General features: G+C 50.6%; 2 protein-coding genes across 6 annotated transcripts in view; both read right to left on the reverse strand.

Moving 5' to 3' along the window:
• Positions 1 to 9,371, reverse strand: part of LOC144718608 (myomesin-1-like) — a 52,109-nt gene extending 42,738 nt beyond the window's left edge. The window contains exons 1-5 of the mRNA XM_078593996.1: positions 9,193 to 9,371; positions 5,244 to 5,887; positions 4,127 to 4,309; positions 3,077 to 3,386; positions 900 to 1,057 (exon numbers count right to left, since the gene is read on the reverse strand). Coding sequence (XP_078450122.1) covers positions 900 to 1,057; positions 3,077 to 3,386; positions 4,127 to 4,309; positions 5,244 to 5,812 — 1,220 coding nt within the window. The 5' untranslated portion in view covers positions 5,813 to 5,887; positions 9,193 to 9,371. The remainder of the gene's footprint in view (positions 1 to 899; positions 1,058 to 3,076; positions 3,387 to 4,126; positions 4,310 to 5,243; positions 5,888 to 9,192) is intronic.
• Positions 9,372 to 16,193: 6,822 nt separating this feature from the next.
• On the reverse strand, positions 16,194 to 20,004 carry SMIM12 (small integral membrane protein 12). Of its 5 annotated transcripts, none has more exons than XM_078593997.1 (3): positions 19,569 to 20,004; positions 18,876 to 18,932; positions 16,194 to 18,591 (listed from the first exon to the last, which is right to left on the reverse strand). In XM_078593997.1, the coding sequence occupies exons 1-3, from the start codon at positions 19,590 to 19,592 to the stop codon at positions 18,286 to 18,288; spliced, it is 387 nt and encodes a 128-aa protein (XP_078450123.1). In that variant the 5' UTR covers positions 19,593 to 20,004; the 3' UTR covers positions 16,194 to 18,285. The 5 variants fall into 5 exon arrangements, with proteins under 5 accessions (XP_078450123.1, XP_078450127.1, XP_078450124.1 ...); XM_078594001.1 differs by having other exon boundaries at positions 16,194 to 18,596; positions 19,635 to 20,002; XM_078593998.1 differs by having other exon boundaries at positions 16,194 to 18,669; positions 19,635 to 20,002.
• Between the last annotated feature and the right edge of the window lie 904 nt (positions 20,005 to 20,908).

A 20,908-nucleotide genomic window follows, 5' to 3' on the forward strand; every position in this document is an offset into this window, starting at 1 on the left:
CGCTCCCAAGCTGCTGCGCTCACGACATTTCGCGTGGCGCTAGAAACTAAAGTAAATATAATGAAAGTAAATACAGCGACACGTGCATTCGCCTGTTTCAGACCGTCATTAACGTACGCACCTGTAATGTTATACAAGGATGGCTGGAGACATGTGATGGTGTAAGGCGTGATGGGGGCGACTCATTAAGGGTTGGCATGCTGAGATTGAACTTGACCAGGTCAGTGCAGGGTTGGGCGTTGTGTGGTGCAGACAGATGATGATTTGGCAGAGCGATGTCAGTCGAGTGTGACTTTTGGTCTAAATTTATGGAACCCTTTCATTGTCATCCTCGCAGGCTCCAGCGATCTGGCCCCGCTCGCCAGCCGCTGAGTTGTCGTCAATCAGGGTCACAATTCAGGGTCACAATTCCATCCAAGAATCAGTTCCCATTCGTTGGTCTTTGTAAATGGGGCGACGATAACGTGGACAGATGTGTCAAACCCATCGGATGCAAGGCACACGAAATAAAAATAAAAAATTATAAACGAAATGAATTATTTCACATGTGTAGTGTATTATCATTCCATGCCTGTATTATAGGGGTAAGGACGCATCGTAATGGATGACTTGACGTGTTGTTACACCCTTAACGTTTTGTCACATGAACGCCATCATAATCCTCATGGGCCACCTCCTCACAAAGCCGTCGTTACCTCTCGGGGCTCTGCACATTGACAATGGCTGTTATTTGGAATGAGTAACCCAGCCCCTGCCAGAGAAAAGTGGATAATTCATACGCGGGCTCAGTGCCACGGCCACCATCACCAACCCCGACGATCACTTGAGCAGCCGTTGGACGCCGGTTTCAGCATCAGCCCCGTAGCTTCGCGACGCCTCTGTCCGGCACCCTCACTCACCACGTGATCTTGACCTCGGGCCAGGCGTCCACGGTGCTGGTGAACTTGACGTTCATGCGCTCCCAGATGGTGTGCGAGCGAAGCCGCACGGTGAAGTGCGGCGCACGCAGCTGCCCGTCCAGGCTCATGCGCTTCTGCACCTGGGAGCGCGTGTGGATCTACACGCAGAGACAAAGACTGCTGGGGCGCGCGCTGCGCAGCGAGCACCGTGCCCGGCCACCTTTGTATCCCGACTGATGATCTCTCCACACTGCACCAGGTACTCAGTTAAGGCTGCGTCCGCCGCCTATGGGAGGCCCAAGACCGGTTCAGTTAACTGAACCCAGCTCATCGGGTTCATAAAGCAGTGCACTAACCACTCTACCACCGCTCCCCACACACACCCTGCCAGACATCTCAATCTACCACTTTTAAAAGTCACACGGATTTGTCCTATTTCGTGATGCTACTGAATTGTGTTTTTTTTTACTCTGTTATTCCATGGTGTTATTTGGACCGTGTCATGAGATGGAGTGCCGATTGAGGACTCTCTCTGAGAGCAAAGCATCAACCCGTGGACAAGAACGGCCCAGATTTCACAGAACTCTTTCTGAGACTCCTTCCAGCGTCCTCGTTAACGCACAATGTTTTAGTGGCGGACTTCCCAGACGCCCTGTCATGTGACCCTCGAATCAATATTCTCTACTCCCAGAGCCGCAATTTATCCAAATTGAGTGCAAACCCAACATTGCCACGAGTGTATTGTGAGCAGTAATTGGCGATTGAGCTGAGAGACCGTCTTCTGATTTCCTCTGACGAAAATATGGTTAAGTCACGTGATAATCTGGTGTAGTCAATGGGAAAATCTGGTTAAGTCACGTGATAATTTGGTGTAATCATGAGATACCCTGGTTAAGTCACGTGATAATCTGGTATTATCATGAGAGAATCTGGTTGCATCACGTGATAATCGGGTGTAGTCATGACAGAATCTGGTTAAATCACGTGATAATCTGGTATTTATCATGAGATAATCTGATGAAATCACAAGATAATCTGATTAAATCACGTGAAAATCTGGTGTAATCATGACAAAATCTGGTTAAATCACCTGATAATCTGGTGTAATCGTGAGAGAATCTCGTTCAATAACGGGCGTCTGATACTCTGTATGTCAGCATTTGTAAAGTGCCCCACGTGGAGTGTACATGCAATGTTAGAGCACACGATGATGTTTCTTGGCCATGCTGAATTTTTAATGAGCAAACAAATTGCTTCATTGCAGCGCACCAACCCAGGAAGCCACTGGAGTTTGCACTTTAAATCATCTCGATTGAAAACGAATTTCTTTAGAACTGATTTTGTGTTTCGTTTGTTGTCCATCCCCGCACCTACAATTAGCAGTTGGCTACATACGGTGCGAAATACGTTCAATATATATACACGGCGACGTGATTGAATGCGCCGTTGAGTCCAGCAGGTTCTAAAGCCACCTTAAACTTAATTTACAACTTGACGCAGAGTGTAAACCTGAAAATTTGATGGCGCGGGAGTAAATCACGGCACACATCTGACTGCAGTGCAGCATCTCGGCTGGAGAAACGGCTGAGCTAGAGGAATACAGACAGCGTCTGTGAGTCCCAATCAGATCCGTTGTAAAACAAACGACGACTTTTTCTCAGATCGAAATCACTTCACCCTAGAGAGTACAGTTGGTCAACGTGGATTACATATCCCGCGTGTTGTGAAAGCTCGTTGAATGAATGATTAAACAAAAAACTACAAAGCGTAGGCTGAAAAACGCTGAACCAGTCCATTGATTTCCATTGCATCCCCCAACAGCTATGCACGGGACAAACGAGCATGAGAATACACGCTGCGGCCTCGAACCAGGCGACCCGGGTTCGATTCCCGCCCACGGCCATCAACACCAGTGGAGAATATTTGAACCGGTCCTGAGCCTCCCCTCGGTCCACTCAGCCTCAATGGAGTACTTGGCGCGGTGTGTAAACATCGTCACTGGGGAGACAAAGGCGGTCGGGCTTGGTGCTGGCCACCCACCCCCTCGTGTGCCGTCCCGGCCTTCATAGGCGCTACTCGCTAACAGTTAAAGCTATAGGAGGGATCTGCGTGTGTGTTTATCTGTGTTTGTGTGTAGCTGCCGGGCGGCTCAGCCGTGCCGTGCGTGCCCCGAGCACCTGCTGACGGATGTGGGAGAGGTCCGCGCGCTCCCGAATGATCTGCCGCGAGCGCCACATGCTCTCCTCGACGCTCTCCAGCTCGCTGGCGAACAAGTGGCTCGAGCGGTAGGCGGAGCGCCGCTTGCTGGAGAGCTCCAGCTCCAGCTGCTGCTCCTCCTCCTCCAGCTGCTGCCGCTGCTCATGCTGCTCGTGCTGCTGCTCGCGCTGCAGCGAGGACTCGTGCGCGTACTCGTGCGAGTACTCGTGCTGCCACGCGCGGCTTGTGCTCGACAGCTCCGAGAAGGAGGAGGAGGCGGTGGCACCGAGCCTGCAAGGGCAGCAATAGCAGGGGCAGCGAGATCGTGCTGGGGGTTATTTGGCCGTGCGTTCGTATGTATGTTGAACTTATTTCGCACTGTAGGTAACCAACCCTGCGGGGAAATGACAGCAAACTAAAAACAAAAAGCCGTTCTCAAGAAATTAGTTTTTACATCTAGATGATTTAAAAGTGCACAGCTCCAGTGGCTTCCTAATATCGGAAGGAAAGAGCTTTCCAGACGGCCGCAGAAGGGCATCTGAAAGCGTGCGACGCAGTGACCATCTTTGTTCGATGGCTAGTTGATGCGAGTTCGTGAAGGGGAAGAGGTCAGAACACGTTTGGATATCGCTACTCACCACTGATGTTTAGCTGTGGCCGGTAATTGAACTCAGGTGGTAAGGTCCATTGGCCTGTTCCATCTTTACCTCTCAATATTTCACCTTTCACCTGCTGCTGTTGCTCCTGGTGCGGATCTGGCTGGGCAGGGCCGCGGCACCAGCCTTCAGCTCCAGAACATTGTCGCCGTTCTCGTTCTCGACCTTGGCCTCGGGGCTGTGGCCTCAGGACTTGCCCTAATCGTGTTCCCCATGTGATCCTATTGGAATCCCGTTTTCCCATGTAACCTTATGGGCATTCCGTTTTCCCCCATGTGACCCTATTGGAATCCCGTTGTCCCCCATGTGAGTCTATGGGAATTCTGCATCGTGTAATTGTTTTCCGTGCGTCCCGGCGCGTGTGCTGGCTGATACCGGCTGCGGTAGATGGGCACGTAGTACTGGTATCCGGGCTGCAGGTTCTCGTGATCCTGCAGGATGCGCAGGTGGCGCGAGCGCTTGACCCGGGGGCTCAGCACGGGGCTCCAGCGGCCCAGGTGGAGCACCTCGGTGCCAGCCGCGACCTCCTCCTCCAGCTCGTACGTGCCGCCCTTCCCCCTGAGTGGCAGGTAGCGGGAGGGGGGGCACACGCGCACTGATGCTCACGGCGGCTCGCCCATGCGAGAGACGCGGCCGCCCAGGAGCCAGCGCCGTGGTTCTGGGCCCGAGCAGTGGAAGTGACCATATCGGAGTATTATGGAAAAGTGCGACTTCTAGAGATTCACGTCTAGATGAGGCAGCCCAAGGCGCATCGTCCTCGCTGATTTCCCCCACTGCTGGTGATCCAAACTAAACTATTTATATTTTACCACTAGTGACCTGCCCACAGATGATGGTTCAGTGGCTTATCATCGTGTGAAAATGTGGAGCCATGCGCGGGTTTTCTCCATAAATTCAGGCAAAGGTGACTATTAATCAAACACAAAAATCATTCCCCGAGCCTCTCTCTGCAAGATACATTCAATAAAGCACGGCAGTGACATTTATATCATTCCCATCATGTTGTTGGGTATGATGCCTATTCAGCATGTCTATGAGTGTGCGCTTGTTTAGTTGCAAGGGTTCAGTGCCGTTGTTCGGCATGGTTAGCGTGGGCCCCACGGGAGATGTTTAACCCTCTTTGGTGGAGGCAATTGCCAATTACTTTCAAAAACAACGACTTATCATCGAGGCACAACAGTCTCAGGAAATCATGTGTCCATGCGTCCTTTGATGGCTACACGCTTAAAGCCGATGCCACTTTCATTCCAGGAAATCTATTTAACGTAATATTGATGTTTGTGCACTGCTTTAGATCTCTTCTCCAACTCGGTTGTTGTCACCCCAATTTCCATTTGCTTCATCGCTGCGCTTTGTTTTTACGCCATCGCTTTTGTCATTTCCGTGAGCCAGGTCCCTCTCGCAGACGAGACCTATCCCCGGTCTCGCTACCAAACTCGACGAACCCTCAATAGTGTGGCACGAGCCGGCCGCGCGTGGTGGCAGTACTCACTCGCACAGGCGGATGGCCCCCTCCCCTTCCGCAGCAGCGGCGTAGTAGTCCCTGTTGGTGGAGTCAACGAGCGCCGAGCTGTATTCACGCTTGCTCGACTCGAGGTGCGACGAGCTGTATTCACGCTTGCTCGACTCCAGGGCGGACTTGTAACGGGCACTGGCGGCGTATTCGTCCTCGCTGGCGTCGAGCAGAGCGAGCTGGTACTCGCGCTTGCCGGACTTGGCCCTCGTGGCGGCAGCGGCGCCGGCGTGCTCGGACGACGCGAGCTGCCGCCGCGCCGCTCGCTGCTCGCGCAGCCGCGCGGCCGCGTGCTCCTGGCGGCCGAGGTCGAGCCGGGCCACGCGGTACTCGTCCGTGATGGCCTCCAGCTGCGCCGACCGGTAGTCGCGGAGCGAGGCGACGCGCGCCGCCCGGTACTCGCGGTCCGCCGCGTGCAGCTGCGCCTCGGCCGAGCGCAGGCGGGCGTCGCTCAGCTCGACGTTCCGCGCCCGGACCCTGTGGTAGTCGGAGTGAGCGGTGTGCTGCGACACGCCCAGCCCGCGGCTCTTTCTCGCTTGCACGGACATCGCCCCGCTGCTGCTGCTGGTGGTGGTGTAGCTCGACGTAGCCCGACTTGGGACAGCCTTGCTGGAGGACGTTCACTGCGGACAGGTGGCACGACGCGACACGACTGAGACGTGACGTCCACTATCAGCTCGGTGATGCACGCGGGCTACTGCGGTCACGTCAGAGGAATGGCACCGAACCGGACGCCTGCAAGAGCAATGGCAACGATCGTGGTAGATAACGGAGGCAAAGGGCGACCAAGAAAACGATCATGGACTGATGAGGAAGAGGAGGTGCTAGAGAGGAATGATACGAAAACATCAGCAGCAGATGGGCCATGACGATGGTGCTGATAATGACGATGATTATTATTTTAGTGTTTAGTTTGGCCTTCCCCGCACCTCCAAATAGCACGGTTGGCTCTGTACGGTGTGAAAGAAGTTCAACATATATACATACAAGGTTTGGTCAGCGCCCAGGTGTGGAAGTGCTGCGTTGCTAAGTCCGCTAGGCAGACTGTGGAGACAATTCCCAATTAGCGGCAATGCACTTATTGCAAAATGGGACATTTATTTCGGAATGTTTGGCCTTTGGTTATTTTCACAGAGTTATCGGTAACAGCATTAGCGGTCCATTTTCACATTGAAATCAATGCTTTCCATTAACATTCGGTGAACACTGCTGAGATTTAGAATAAAAGTATGCACTCATTTACACCGGCACACAGTGACCTACTTTAGAGTGGCCTGTAATGGGTTCAGCAATGTCCTCGTGGGCACAGACGCTTGTTGATAATGTGCCCATAATATTTCTTATTCCCTTCACCAATCCTTTTAGTAGCCATTACCATGAATGCATTAATATTTTTTGAACTAGGGTCATTATACGACAATAATCGAGTGGGGTATTATTTTTCAATCACTCGAGCCGGCAGTAACTTGAGCCAGAGGTTTTTTTAACGAAAGAAAAACACGTCTGCATGTAAAGCATCTTCAAGCATCTTCAGTCTCTCGGTGAGCCACTGCCACCATCCCACAGATGCCAGTGTGGAGCTCATGAAGAAAGCCATTATCGCGAACGAGGTGAATAAAGTGGGCGGGTTGAGCGAGGGAGCCATTTAGAGAAATGCAATCACAGGACCAATGCCCCGGCTGGCTCCCATTTGGCAAACAGCTGCTGCATTTGGGGTCCAGTTCTACATAGGGTGCCGCGGTGGTGAGATGTTAACTACCTCGCCTGCTATACAGGAGGTCGTGGATTCGATCCCGACCCTGACGCCTGCTGCTGTATATTTGGAGTTTGCAAGTTATCCCTGTGGTCCCGTGGATTTTTCTCCAGGTCTTCTGGTTTTTCGCCTCCACATTTATAAGCTTTGCGTTTAAAACATGTGACTGCTATACATTTCCACGTGAAAAGCCACTTTGTTGAGCTATCATATGTGGCCAGGTCGCTTCTGAAAAAATAGATTCATATCGCTCAGTGGGCCTTACCTGGTAAAAGAAAAAATAAGTAAAATTTTAGCTCCAGCCCAGTTACAGGATTTGGTTAAGACGATGAGTAATATTGGAACAGCATCAGCAGCACCAGCAGCAGCATCAGCACATTCCATTGACTGCAAGGGCACCCGGAAAGCTGACCTACATTCTTGAGGCCATTAGTCAATTACTCAAATAGCGTACCTGGTAATTAAAAGTTAAACAAGAAGAGGTGGCTGGGTGGATTAGCGGTCAAAGCACTGAGCCACCACTGCTGAGATGCTTGGTTTGAAATCAGGTTTCAGCTGGCGGGGATTAACCCAGATTTTCCAGTGTAGTAAGTTGGTGAGTCACTAATGAATACACAACACAGCCAGCAAATGAGGTTTTATAATCCAAGTCTGGTGAAAGTGATTCCTTGCTCAAATAAGCACGGAAGCAATGCTCATCTTCGATATAAAGTACTGATTCAGTGCCTGAAATTCCACATTCCTGTAATGGGACAAGTCTTCCACAGGACAACCACTGCTGACTTGCACACAACATTGCACGTATCTGATCGACACCCTGGGAATGATGGGCTCAGTTCACTCCCATCCATGATTTGAACTCGGAAGGCATGCGCGACCATAGGACTTGCTTTTCGTTTGTGCGAAAAGCAAAGCCAAAGGTCAGAGTGCCCACTCAGCAGAGGTGGGACAAAGTCATTGTTATGCAAGTCCAAGTCGAGTCGCAAGTCATCAAATGCATGACTCGAGTCTGACTCGAGTCCAAGTCACATGACTCGAGTCCACACCTCTGCCACTCAGTGCTCGCAGCTGTTGTGGTGGCTCTCCTGATCCAGATCAGTGTGGGCAGAGGACAATCACCGTTCACTTCCTGCGAAATGGTACTCATTATTTTATCCACCTCAGATACTATGGACAGGGACAAGTCGCTCCTCCAACCCCATCCCCCTCACTCTCCCACCGAAATTTAAACTCTCAAACTGCCCTTCTAATTGCGGGCGAATGCTATTCCTCGGAGTATATATAGCCCGCCTATATATACAGCACAGTGCGGTATATATGTGCGTGCGTGCGTGCGTGTAAAACAAGTATTGGAGATGTGAGCAAAGACCCTTGGGGGCTAAACGTGACCGAATCAGCATCGCAGAATCTGTTAGATAATTAAAGTAACTGCATAGCAATGTGAAAATGTTCGAGCGTAAAATTTCGAATATAAAGTTCATACATTGATTTAAATAACGTTCATTTAAGCAGTGATGGTAAGTGACAAAGGGCTGCACATTTGTTTGGTGATGATTCTGCATACATTCTCCCCATCCCAAAACAGGTCATGTGTAACATAATATATCCAATATAATTTACGTGTACTATAATGCAAACTATGTAATATAATATTCATGTAATTTAATCCAGACCATGCCGACTAGCAAATGCCACTTTCCTCAATTGCTCGATGGTTCAAAGGATGAGGCAGCCTATTAAATAATCATTGATGACATCCTTATCGCTCCACTGCTCTTGCTTATTGTGATTATAATGTTTAACATTCTTCACAGTCTTTACACACACAGAGCACATGACAATTGCAAGCATGCAAATTAGTTAACAGCTTAATATTTTCTTAAGTTACGGTAGTTTTACTCTTGATTACCTACGGAAATAGGATGCGCGTAAAACACATTTGGTAAACTGAAGATGCAAATTAGAAAATGTATTGCTGCGTCTCGTGGTGTAAGTATACAACAGGGCCTCATGTACAGCATAATATACATTCTAACATTCAATCAATTGCATATACAACACACACAAAGTATATAATCTAAACAATGTATGTTTAAATGTTAACGTGTTAATGGTGTCATTGCTCTCTGGATCAACGACCAGCGAAGCCAGACGCGAGGGTGATCTGGCACCTACCTGGTTACTCTCTAAACTCTCGCGAAACGGCCAGGTGAGCCTTCAAACGACTCCCTCCTCCTCCTCACTCTACGCACACACGGCACCACAAACCCACGAAGCCGAGCGCACGATACAATCCCAGAGGCGTGCGGCGAGAGGGGACCCGGAGGAAGGATGGGAGAGAGCGCCAGGGGAGCGCAGGGGGAGCGAGATGGATACCCGAGGGCGTTGCTGCCCGGCGCGCCCATGTATGGCGAGGAACGGCGCTTCCACGGGGGTATTTTCGGCACGCTTACTACGCGATTACCCTGCTCGCTCGCTCGCTCGCTCCCCAGCCGAGAGAGCAGACCCCGGTGGCCACGGCACTTGTCACCGTGAGGCGTGAGTGGCAATGGAGAGAAGCGCGGCGAAGCGCTTCTGAGCGAGACGCTGAGGGGGCGAGGGAGCAGAGTGCAGGTGATGGAGCCCACGGGAGGGTGTGGATTTGTTGTTGTCTTTAACTGAAGAACGAATGAAAATACATCAAAGCGAAGTCGAGTCACGGAGTCTCTCTGCTCAGTTACCGATAGAGCGGCGCTCAGCTTCACTGGAAATTCCACATTCCCATGGCAGGAAAAAGTCAACAATAGAACAATCATTGTTGAAGGATTACGGGTTTAGTTTGCTACAATTCCATTGCTTTACTCACCAGTATTTTCATCTATGACCCATCTGGGCCCATGAATTCTCACAGCACCCGTCCTCCACTGTTGGCGATGATCGTCACCATCGTCACTATATCGAATCTGCCGCTGATGTGTCCACGTCATATTCATAAGTCCAGTACTGCAAGATCACGCCACAGGCTCGATATGTACACCGTCCAAATATGAATATTTCTTGTCAGCATACACGCCATATATATCTGGTATAGGTTAATGCTGGTGCTGTCGTGCATGTGCCTCACCGCACAGACAGATATTGACTCTACGATGACACACGGCTGTGCGTGCACCCTCCCCTGTGACGGCACGCATGAGAGAACGTTACGACCCAACGTTTACAAAGAGAGCGGCAATGTTGCGTAGTGATCCATCATCGCAACTGTGATTTCCTTCACCTCTGAGCAAGGGAGGGGGGGGTCCCTCCTGAGACGCGCTTTCTCAACTGCGCGGAATAACCCAGTGACAAGCTCAGCTGAAATGTGACGCCCCGCTGGGCAGCGTCACGCTGGCAGCGGTGGTGCAGGCACGGCAGCAGCTGGTTCCCACGCAATGAGCGACGGAGAGTGGGGACAGCCAGCGAAGGCGTCAGCGATGGAAAGGTCAAGCGGCCATCTGGTATCCGCAACAGTTGTCAATATCCAATGCTTGACCCCTTAGAGCACTGACGCAGCCCCTCATTGCATCATCATCAGCCACGGTAAATCCACTGCTGGATGAAGGCCTCCCCAAGCCGCCACTATCGCCCACAATGCCGTCATGCAACAACCCACATCGCTCCTGCACAAGGGGCGATTTCATCACTCCATCTCCTCCGTGGACGACAACAGCCGACTTAAATTCAGAAAGGGCCTCACGGAAAAATGTTTCCAGGTGCATTGATTTCGGTTTTTTCAATTGTATCAATTTTTTACACTGTTAATAGAACATTCCAATGTGACTAAAGGTGCATTTTATTTGTAATTAATCATTAATACTATAATTACGCATTTTGGTCCATTAAAATTACCACGTTAACCACGTATATCTTTTTTTGTCGTAATGCCAACTATTTCCCTATGGCAGTTTGGCACACAGGTGAACGAACCCTCTGGGGGTCTCATTCTGGGGGTCTCGCTCCCTCTGGGGGTCTCGCTCCCTCTGGGGGTCTCGCTCCCTCTGGGGTCTCGCTCCCTTTGGGGGTCTCGTTCCCTTCTCGCTCTCGTCGTCGTCTCAGGCACAGCCCCCTGGCAGTTCACACTTCACACACTCGCCCCGGGGGGGCATGTCGGGATGTGAGTGGACAAACTCGGAGCTCAGCGAACTCAGCCCACCACGTGTTAACACGACGTGTTAAACTATTAGTTCCCTCGGCACGCAGCGCCTACTGAGTTTCATTGTAGACCCAATCCCCTTTCGCGAGCCGTCACGACACCAGGAAAGCAATAGCAGGTGCTTTGGCACACAAATAAAGTGAGTTTGCTTCATTTCGTGTGGAACTTGGCAGCTGGGATTATTCAATTTAAGAAACCTCACCCCAATGGATATTCTACTGCCTCCAATGAAACCCTATGCCAGCCATCTCAATGTCACGCACAAGTATTGCTCCAACTTGCGTCCCGGACGCATCCCCTAGCGCGTGGGAGGGAGGGAAGGGGGGGGGGTGGTAAAATAAAAAAATTGCCGTCCCAACGATGCAGTCGCGAGCCCCAGTGTGTGAGTCCAAGGCACGCACCACCCCGCAGCATGCACCACCACGCGGGTTGCAGGCACGCGCATGCCCGAGGGGGCAGGAGACGCGTTAATCGCGCGTCCCTCTCGAGAGTGCTCTTCGAAGCCACCCCACAATCTGTGCCCTTTTAAAGCAGAGTTGTGTGCGCTCGTGAGTTGGGGGGTGTTGGGCCCCAAGGAATAAAGGGCGACTATCCTCGATGCGTGAACCCACCACTCCCCCTACTCACTGCTGCCGTTCAAATATTCCGAATGTGACGACGGTGGCTTCAGGGCTGGAACACGGCCGCACAATTTTGAAGGGCCCTGCATGCAGGGCTGCCCTACAGGGGGGGCTGCCCTACAGGGGGGGGGGGGGTGTCCTACAGGGGGACAGTTCCCGCCGGTTGTTGGTGACGTTGCGCTGAGCCGGTAGTTCACGCGATCAATATGAGTGGTGGGAGTGAGGCCAGAATGCAAGGTGATGGAGTGAAAGCTTCAACACTGTCACTGCGTCCCGGACGGAATCAATGATTCATCTGTTTTTTTTAATTTAATTTGACTCACAGATCGACCACCGAGAGGTCTAGACACGCAGAGACCCACAGACACGCACAGAGACCCACAGACACACACAGAGACCCACAGACACGCACATAGACCCACAGACACAAACAGAGACCCACAGACACGCAGAGACCCACAGACACACACAGAGCCCCACAGACACGCACAGAGACCCACAGACACACACAGAGACCCACAGACGCACACAGAGACCCACAGACACACACAGAGACTCACAGACACGCACAGAGACCCACAGACACACACAGAGACCCACAGACACACACAGAGACCCACAGACACGCACAGAGACCCACAGACACACACAGAGACCCACAGACACGCACAGAGACCCACAGACACACACAGAGACCCACAGACACACACAGAGACCCACAAACACGCACAGAGACCCACAGACACACACAGAGACCCACAGACACGCACAGAGACCCACAGACACACACAGAGACCCACAGACGCACACAGAGACCCACAGACACACACAGAGACTCACAGACACGCACAGAGACCCACAGACACACACAGAGACCCACAGACACACACAGAGACCCACAGACACGCACAGAGACCCACAGACACACACAGAGACCCACAGACACACACAGAGACCCACAGACACACACAGAGACCCACAGACACACACAGAGACCCACAGACACGCACAGAGACCCACAGACACACACAGAGACCCACAGACACGCACAGAGACCCACAGACACGCACAGAGACCCACAGACACACACAGAGACCCACAGACACACACAGAGACCCACAGACACGCACAGAGACCCACAGACACGCACAGAGACCCACAGACACACACAGAGACCCACAGACACACACAGAGACCCACAGACACACACAGAGACCCACAGACACACACAGAGACCCACAGACACGCACAGAGACCCACAGACACGCACAGAGACCCACAGACACGCACAGAGACCCACAGACACACACAGAGACCCACAGACACACACAGAGACCCACAAACACGCACAGAGACCCACAGACACACACAGAGACCCACAGACACGCACAGAGACCCACAGACACACACAGAGACCCACAGACGCACACAGAGACCCACAGACACACACAGAGACTCACAGACACGCACAGAGACCCACAGACACACACAGAGACCCACAGACACACACAGAGACCCACAGACACGCACAGAGACCCACAGACACACACAGAGACCCACAGACACGCACAGAGACCCACAGACACACACAGAGACCCACAGACACACACAGAGACCCACAGACACGCACAGAGACCCACAGACACGCACAGAGACCCACAGACACGCACAGAGACCCACAGACACACACAGAGACCCACAGACACACACAGAGACCCACAGACACACACAGAGACCCACAGACACGCACAGAGACCCACAGACACGCACAGAGACCCACAGACACACACAGAGACCCACAGACACACACAGAGACCCACAGACACGCACAGAGACCCACAGACACACACAGAGACCCACAGACACGCACAGAGACCCACAGACACGCACAGAGACCCACAGACACACACAGAGACCCACAGACACACACAGAGACCCACAGACACACACAGAGACCCACAGACACACACAGAGACCCACAGACACACACAGAGACCCACAGACACGCACAGAGACCCACAAACTCACACAGAGACCCACATACACACGCATAGAGACCCACAGACACGCACAGAGACCCACAGACACACACAGAGACCCACAGACACGCACAGAGACCCACAAACACACACAGAGACCCACAGACACGCACAGAGACCCAGAGACACGCACAGAGACCCAGAGACACGCACAGAGACCCACAGACACGCACAGAGACCCACAGACACACACAGAGACCCAGAGACACGCACAGAGACCCAGAGACACGCACAGAGACCCAGAGACACGCACAGAGACCCACAGACACGCACAGAGACCCAGAGACACGCACAGAGACTCAGAGACACGCACAGAGACCCACAGAAACGCACAGAGACCCAGAGACACGCACAGAGACCCAGAGACACGCACAGAGACCCACAGACACACACAGAGACACGCACAGAGACCCACAGACACGCACAGAGACCCACAGACACGCACAGAGACCCACAGACACGCACAGAGACCCACAGAGACCCAGAGACCCACAGACACACACAGAGACCCACAGACACACACAGAGACCCAGAGACGCGCACAGAGACCCACAAACGGAGTGAAGCTCCTCCCCCTTCTCAGAGTTGAACACCTCTAAGAGCATCGCACCAACATGCACGCCCGGGGCAATCAGGTGAGCTGGGATCACAATGAGAGCATGTGTTTACGTGTAGAGTGATTGGTTTGAGAAGAGTGCCATGCACCCAGATAAAAGTGGGGCTATATTTACCTTTGTGCGAGAGGATCTGGAGGCGCGCCAAGGTTTAGCGCCATCACAACCACGGAGGGAACGGGGTCAAGCACCCGGCTGCAGAAACAGTGGCATTGTAATCCTGCAGACACTCCACTTCCCCATCCAGTGCGTTTATCCCGAGTGTTTCTGTGTTAAGAACTCTCACGTGTGCTCCTGGTATGCCGCGTCAAAGTGCGTCATCGGCCATGAAGACATTCAGTTTTCGAAAATCGCTGAAATAAAACAGATTAAGTGAATAACAAATCATTTACATTGCTGACGTGTTATCTTGTTTTGGCAATGTTGTAATGTCAACGCCAATGATTCACGCAGGCAATTCTGAGTAACGAGAATTCCGAGGCGGCCTCTGCGTTGAGACGTTTGACCCAATTTCATGAGCGAGTGTTGGGCTCACGGCAGGAAAGCGGGCACCTGGGGAAGACAGGTCGCTGCTAAATGACTCCTGACATGATCATGGTCAAATCCATTGACCTCACTTGAGATCGTAAAGGTACACACACAATGGTTCTGGTTCACAACAGATTTTACATTTGGTCAAGCATCAAGTTAAATTGTTGAAATAAACTTGGTGCCTGTTGAAATAAACCCTAGCATGCTAGGGACCATATCTGTGCACTACTATGGAGTGCTGATGTTAACTACCACGACGTTGTGGCTTCTATCCAGACCGGGACGCCTGTATATTTGGAGTTTGGATGTTCTCCCTGTGGTCGCGTCGATTTTTATTCGGGTCCACCAGTTTTTCCCTCCACACTCAAGATTCAACACGCGTTTAGAGTCGTTGGCTGCTATAAATTTCCACATTACAATAAGCCATTTCGGTGAGCTATTATTTGTGGACAGGTCGCGTCTGAAAAAGAGCTTTTGAGCTCAGTAGCACTTACCTGGTGAAATAAAAAGTTTCAGTTTATATTTATATGTATGTACGGAGATGATTGTACGTGTAGATACTTCTTGACTTAAAGCTTTCGTGACTGCAGGAATTCATATTCTTTGGGTCTTTCGGTAAAGTCACGTAGGTAGAAAAAATAATAAAAATAAAGTAATAAAAATGAAGTGGCGGCAGCGCTGCGATCTTACATTGACATGCTAATCTCTCTTCTTGGTTCTTTCGGTAAAGTCACGTAGAAGGGAAATAATAAAATAATAAAAATAAAACATAATAAAATACAAAAAAAATGCTAATCCCTCACAATACAATGGCCACCTCCGTGCCCTCGTCGTGGAGGTAGCTATCCAATCTTACATTGACATGCAAATTCCTCACTTCAACATCACTAGCTCTGCCCACTTCGTTCATGACCCTTGGGCTACACCAATTTCAAACCTTTAAAACAGACTTCCTCAGCAGCTTTCCCCTTTTTCTCCTGATGACGATTGCTTGTGTTGCGATCGAAACGTTGTGATTTTTTGTATTATTTTTTAGTCACTTTATTTTCATTTTTTCTATCTACGTGACTTTACCGAAAGACCCAAAGAATACCTGTAGATACTTGTTTGTCATATGTATTTTACACGTATGATTTAGCAACTTGTGTTTGTCTGGACTGCTGTTAAGTATCACCACAATAAGGATATCAACAGGATAATGTATATATAATTATATCATTTTATTCAAATTATTTGTATAATACAATATTGAACTTGCTGTACATAAAAGCAGTGTGGAATACTGCTTAAACATGTATACATATGAGCATACACATCCACATTAATTTATATGTGAAAAGGCCACTTCATAAATTCACTGAAACCCACCAGCATTGTACAATGTTGGCCAATCACAAGAGACACGAGCAGTCTTTTAAATAAACATTGCACAGCCAACATATAACAGCCATGTGAAACCCAGGTAACAACATCCCAGCAACACAGAGGGTTCACCTCCTGCCATTCAACGCCGTGTATATCGCCGAGTGCGCCTTTGTAAATGTGTTCACAGTGGTATAGTGAGCCGGGCGACCAATCAGGGTAAGGGTGGAGCAAGGGACCCGAGTCTTACGTTGCACTGTGGTGATGTGAACATGCTTCACGTCACGCAAAAATCCAGTGTGAATGGTTCCCAGCATCCACGTAGCCAGTGCCTCGGCATTCAGAACCACTGACAAGCAGGAGCATGGTGTAGTTAAGGTCACAAAGTGAAAGGTGAACTCTTGGACTGTGTCACAATCGCCTCCTACTCTGGACAGGTCCACTCTGTACAACTACCCATAACAGCTTCTGCATTTAAACCTGAGGCAACAGTTGCTACGTATGCATTGATACATTTTGAATTTCTTTCACACCGTACGTAGCCAACCATACTTATCGGAGGTGCTGGGGGAAAGGACAAACTAAACTCAAAATGCAGCTACAACAGAGAATGCCATATTGTATCCAGTTATAACTTTCCAGAGCTATGTTAACTCTAAAAGGTTTAATTATATGATACCCTTAGGGACAATTCCTCCACAATCTATAATAATTCTAGATGTGAAGTTTTCGTGGCTGCAAGGGTCCATACTCTCTGGTTTTGTCGGTAGTCACGTAGGTAAAAAAGACGTGACTTTACCGAAAAAAACAAAGAGTAAATATATTAAACACAAAATAAAATACATGTACCATAAAGGGAGAAGACAAAGTTAAATTGACATAAAAGTACTGCAACACTCGAATTATGTTGTATTAATTAGGACACCGAAATTAAGTTACGCAACAGAACTTTCCAGAGTATATTAGCCACATGCAAAAGTATTGCTATTCAGTCTGTTGGAAAAATGGTCCATGTTTTCTGGGTTTATATATAAAAAGATCAACCAATAATTTGGCAAACTTATTTCTTTCAACATTTACTTTAATACTACTCAATTACAAAGGCTGCAGGTATGAACAGGTGGGATGTATGCTATTTCATGTTTTCTGTTACGTCACCTGGCAAACACTACACCAAACACACCATCAATAATTATAACCATATTTGTAGTGACACCGATTGCATTACACACAAATAACAAACTGACACTGGTGTGATCAAAGTCTGACCAAGTGACAAAAATTGGATCAAACTTTTTTGCCCAGTACACTTTCATTCAAGTTGTCTTACAAGACGGGCAGTCACCTCATGAAAGCTCTATGCTACCTATTCAGCACCTGTCCCAACAATCATCCCCCTGATGAAGGATGCTAGTGCAGAGGAAGTTTACACCAATTCAGGAAATCATCCCTCCCATACGCTTGAACAAAGCCTTCTCTAAGTATTATCATTGGAACAACACAATTATCATATCAGGTACATTGCCAATATATTAGAGAACCTTTAAGTGGCATGACATTTTTGAATTTATATAATCTTGCACCGTTGTTAGATCCACCATTATTTTGTCTTTAGTGTAGATACCTCCATCCCATTATATTCTTTATAAAAGAAACTTACAGACTGGCAAAATATTTATTACATTTTTTGGATATCATTCCCATCTTGTTAACCGATCTATTTCTTCCGATTGTCAGCAAAGACGTGGTGGTAGTGGCTCCATTGTCAATAATTGGGACACCACTACAATTTCACGAAACGTCTGCCAAACACGACGAATCGTCACGATGGGAATGACACCAATTACCTTTGCTCGCATCACCAATCTCATCTGGCAGCGCAGACGCAGCTCAACGCAACCCGCCGGCTCGACGGCGCGTCACGCATCGCACTAGCTCACGCTTCCACCGCCGGCGCGGTTACGCTCCAGCACGGCGCGCGGCGCAAACTCGCGCACGTCGTGCAGACTGTTGAAGTGGCCGGGGCCACCGGTGGCCACGTCATGGAGCTGCTCCTGAAGCCGGCGCTCCTCACGTCGCTCCAGCACCCCTCGCTCCTCGTACGGCTGGCCCAGGTCTCCCCCGCGCGCCATCCACTCCAGGTTGTAGCCCACGAAGCCCACGACCAGCGCCACGGGGAAGGTCACGTAGGGCGCGTAGGTGCGCATCGCGGTCCAGATGATCGGCCACATGACGCTCTACTCTGCCAGGGTTTGGAGAAAGCACATGAAACCGGCTCTTGTCTTTTTGTGCTGTCTTTTGTTGCAGTTTTGTATCTGTCAAGTGCAAAGGAGGGTGATGCGTTCCAGAATGTGTCAGCAGCGTAGAGTGCGAAGGAGGCAGCAGAGCATTTTGTGTGGTAGTTTGGGCAAACATTTTCAGGTGACGAGATGGAGAGACGTCAAAAGGCTGGTAGCGTTATGTGTCAAGCTTCTAATGAGCAATATAATTAAAAGTAGTAGGTGGGACAAAATGTACATACTTGTTGTTTAAAACAAGCGAGTACCCGTTGAGCGAAAGTCTCTTTTTCGAGGGAGATCTGGAACGGTAAGAATTTAAACAGTCAGACCACAACATCATTAACTTCACATAAATGTGAACATTACACAACAAGCAATACAATAACAATGCACGCCGGCTCGAACCAAAGAATCAAAGAATAATTCCTGCAGTCACGAAAGCTCCAAAATTAAGATTAATAACAATGCAGTCTATCATTGTAACAACTTCATTTCCGATAAAACAACTGTGGAATTGGGCATATTGTATTGCAAAGGCAATGACACTCATTATACACGCGTTGATACAAGACCATCACAAAGCCAAAATATAACTCGAGATCTTCAGAACATTACTGTAGCAAGACTCGCACACTTAATTGTTCTGTAGCCATTGGGGTTTTCTCGTCATTTACAGCTATGAATGACACACTCCCTTGGCGGGGGTTACGACCGACTCGTGTGTTGTGGACGGGTAACGAGTCAGAGCTTTAAGCAACTCCTCGAACGAGGCCCGATTATAATCCACTACCCCACCCATAACACGATGGCACTGCGCTACTGAAGCCCGAGTTCGACTCGTGGCGAACGTCAGTGGCGAGCAATACGAGAAGCTGCCCTGGGCCTCGTCTCCCCCTGCACCAAGGCGCACCGCCGATGTCGTGTGGCCGACTTACGCGCCACGGGAGGGAGAACTTCATCCAGCAGTGGAGTGACAAATGGGCTGTAACTTAAAACCATACCCGGCTCTCACGCTCACGAAGGCCCGAGGGTGATGCTCCTGGAATCGCGCGAAGGCCCTGTCAGTCGGTGAAGTTCGCCAAGGCCGCGTGGGCCCTTGATAGCCGTGTCGTCAATGCCCTGTATTGCCCACTGAAGGCCCTGCACGCGGTGAGCCCCGTGTGACCACTGCAGGCCCTGCTGACTGCAGGCCCTGCTGAGTGAAGGCCCCGTGTGACCACTGCAGGCCCTGCTGAGTGAAGGCCCTGGACTCGGCGATGAAGCCCTGCGCTGTTCAGGTCCCGAGTGAAGGTGACACGCGGGGGAGCCCCCCCCCCTGCCTGACCCCTACGGAAGCCGCTCGGGCGGCTCAATTGCGAAACGCGTTATGCGACCAGCAGTCAACAATCGAGTGCAAGCCGATGAGAGCATTACTCCTGCTGCTTGTTCGTGCCATTGCACCTCAACGATCTGACACTGGAGTGGCAGCATGACACCGAAATAACGATTGGCACGCAGCAAGTCGGTGCACGAGATCGCTCTCAATGCGCGGCCACTGCCGTGTCGCTACGCCGTGGCGCAAGGCGGCACCCATCGACGAGTGCGCAGACATTGAGACCGTGGTCGTTATATTGTCCACCGGGGTCCCCCTGGCCAGAGCGTGAACATTCCACTCACCCACGGCGGGGGTCAGGCTCTCAGTCGGGCAAAAGTCAAGAGGTCAATCATCGCGTCCATTGCCACTGATGGCATCCGCCCGTCCATTCCTTCTGCCAGACCCCGCAGTGCTTTTTATGAAGTCGAACCCAACCTCAAAGGTGCCCCTTTAAGTGTCCCCCCACGGTGTGGCTTTAAGTATTCCTCTCGCTTGCCAGCCTCTGGGTGCCACTCGGGCCCGCCTCAGCTCCTCGGATGGGAGCCCGGCCGAGCCTGTGGGTGGTGATTCACAGCGCTCAGGGGAGCGAACTTGCGTCAACCAAAGGGACGTTTGGTGGTGCAGGACCCACCACGGAACCCCCGCTCCCTATCTCATGAACTTGCCCATCATCTTTTTTGGGTCGATACAATGAGTACCACTTCGTGAGAAAGCCAACAGTGGTTGCCCAGATTCACAGTGGATGTTTGGGTCGGATCGCGAAAGTAAAATGTGTTTCGCAAATCCTCCATCCGACACAGCCAATGAATAAAGTTGGCATGTGAACAAACATGCCATGTTGCTACTGCTTTACGGGCACCGGTGGCTGCCCGATGGATACACTTCGCCAACGTCATCGGTCTGCGAGCGATGAGCGGGCTT

Source organism: Lampetra planeri, chromosome 5 (assembly GCF_965212315.1).
Source record: "Lampetra planeri chromosome 5, kcLamPlan1.2.h2, whole genome shotgun sequence".
Taxonomy (NCBI): Eukaryota; Metazoa; Chordata; class Hyperoartia; order Petromyzontiformes; family Petromyzontidae; genus Lampetra; species Lampetra planeri.

Coding starts and splice junctions, on each gene's coding strand:
- SMIM12 (XM_078593997.1), bottom strand. CDS start 19,592: ATGAAGTTCTCCCTCCCGTGGCGC. Junction 18,933..19,568: donor AGTTCTCCCTCCCGTGGCGC/GTAAGTCGGCCA, acceptor TTACCGTTCCAG/ATCTCCCTCGAAAAAGAGAC. Junction 18,592..18,875: donor TCGCTTGTTTTAAACAACAA/GTATGTACATTT, acceptor CTGGCAGAGTAG/AGCGTCATGTGGCCGATCAT.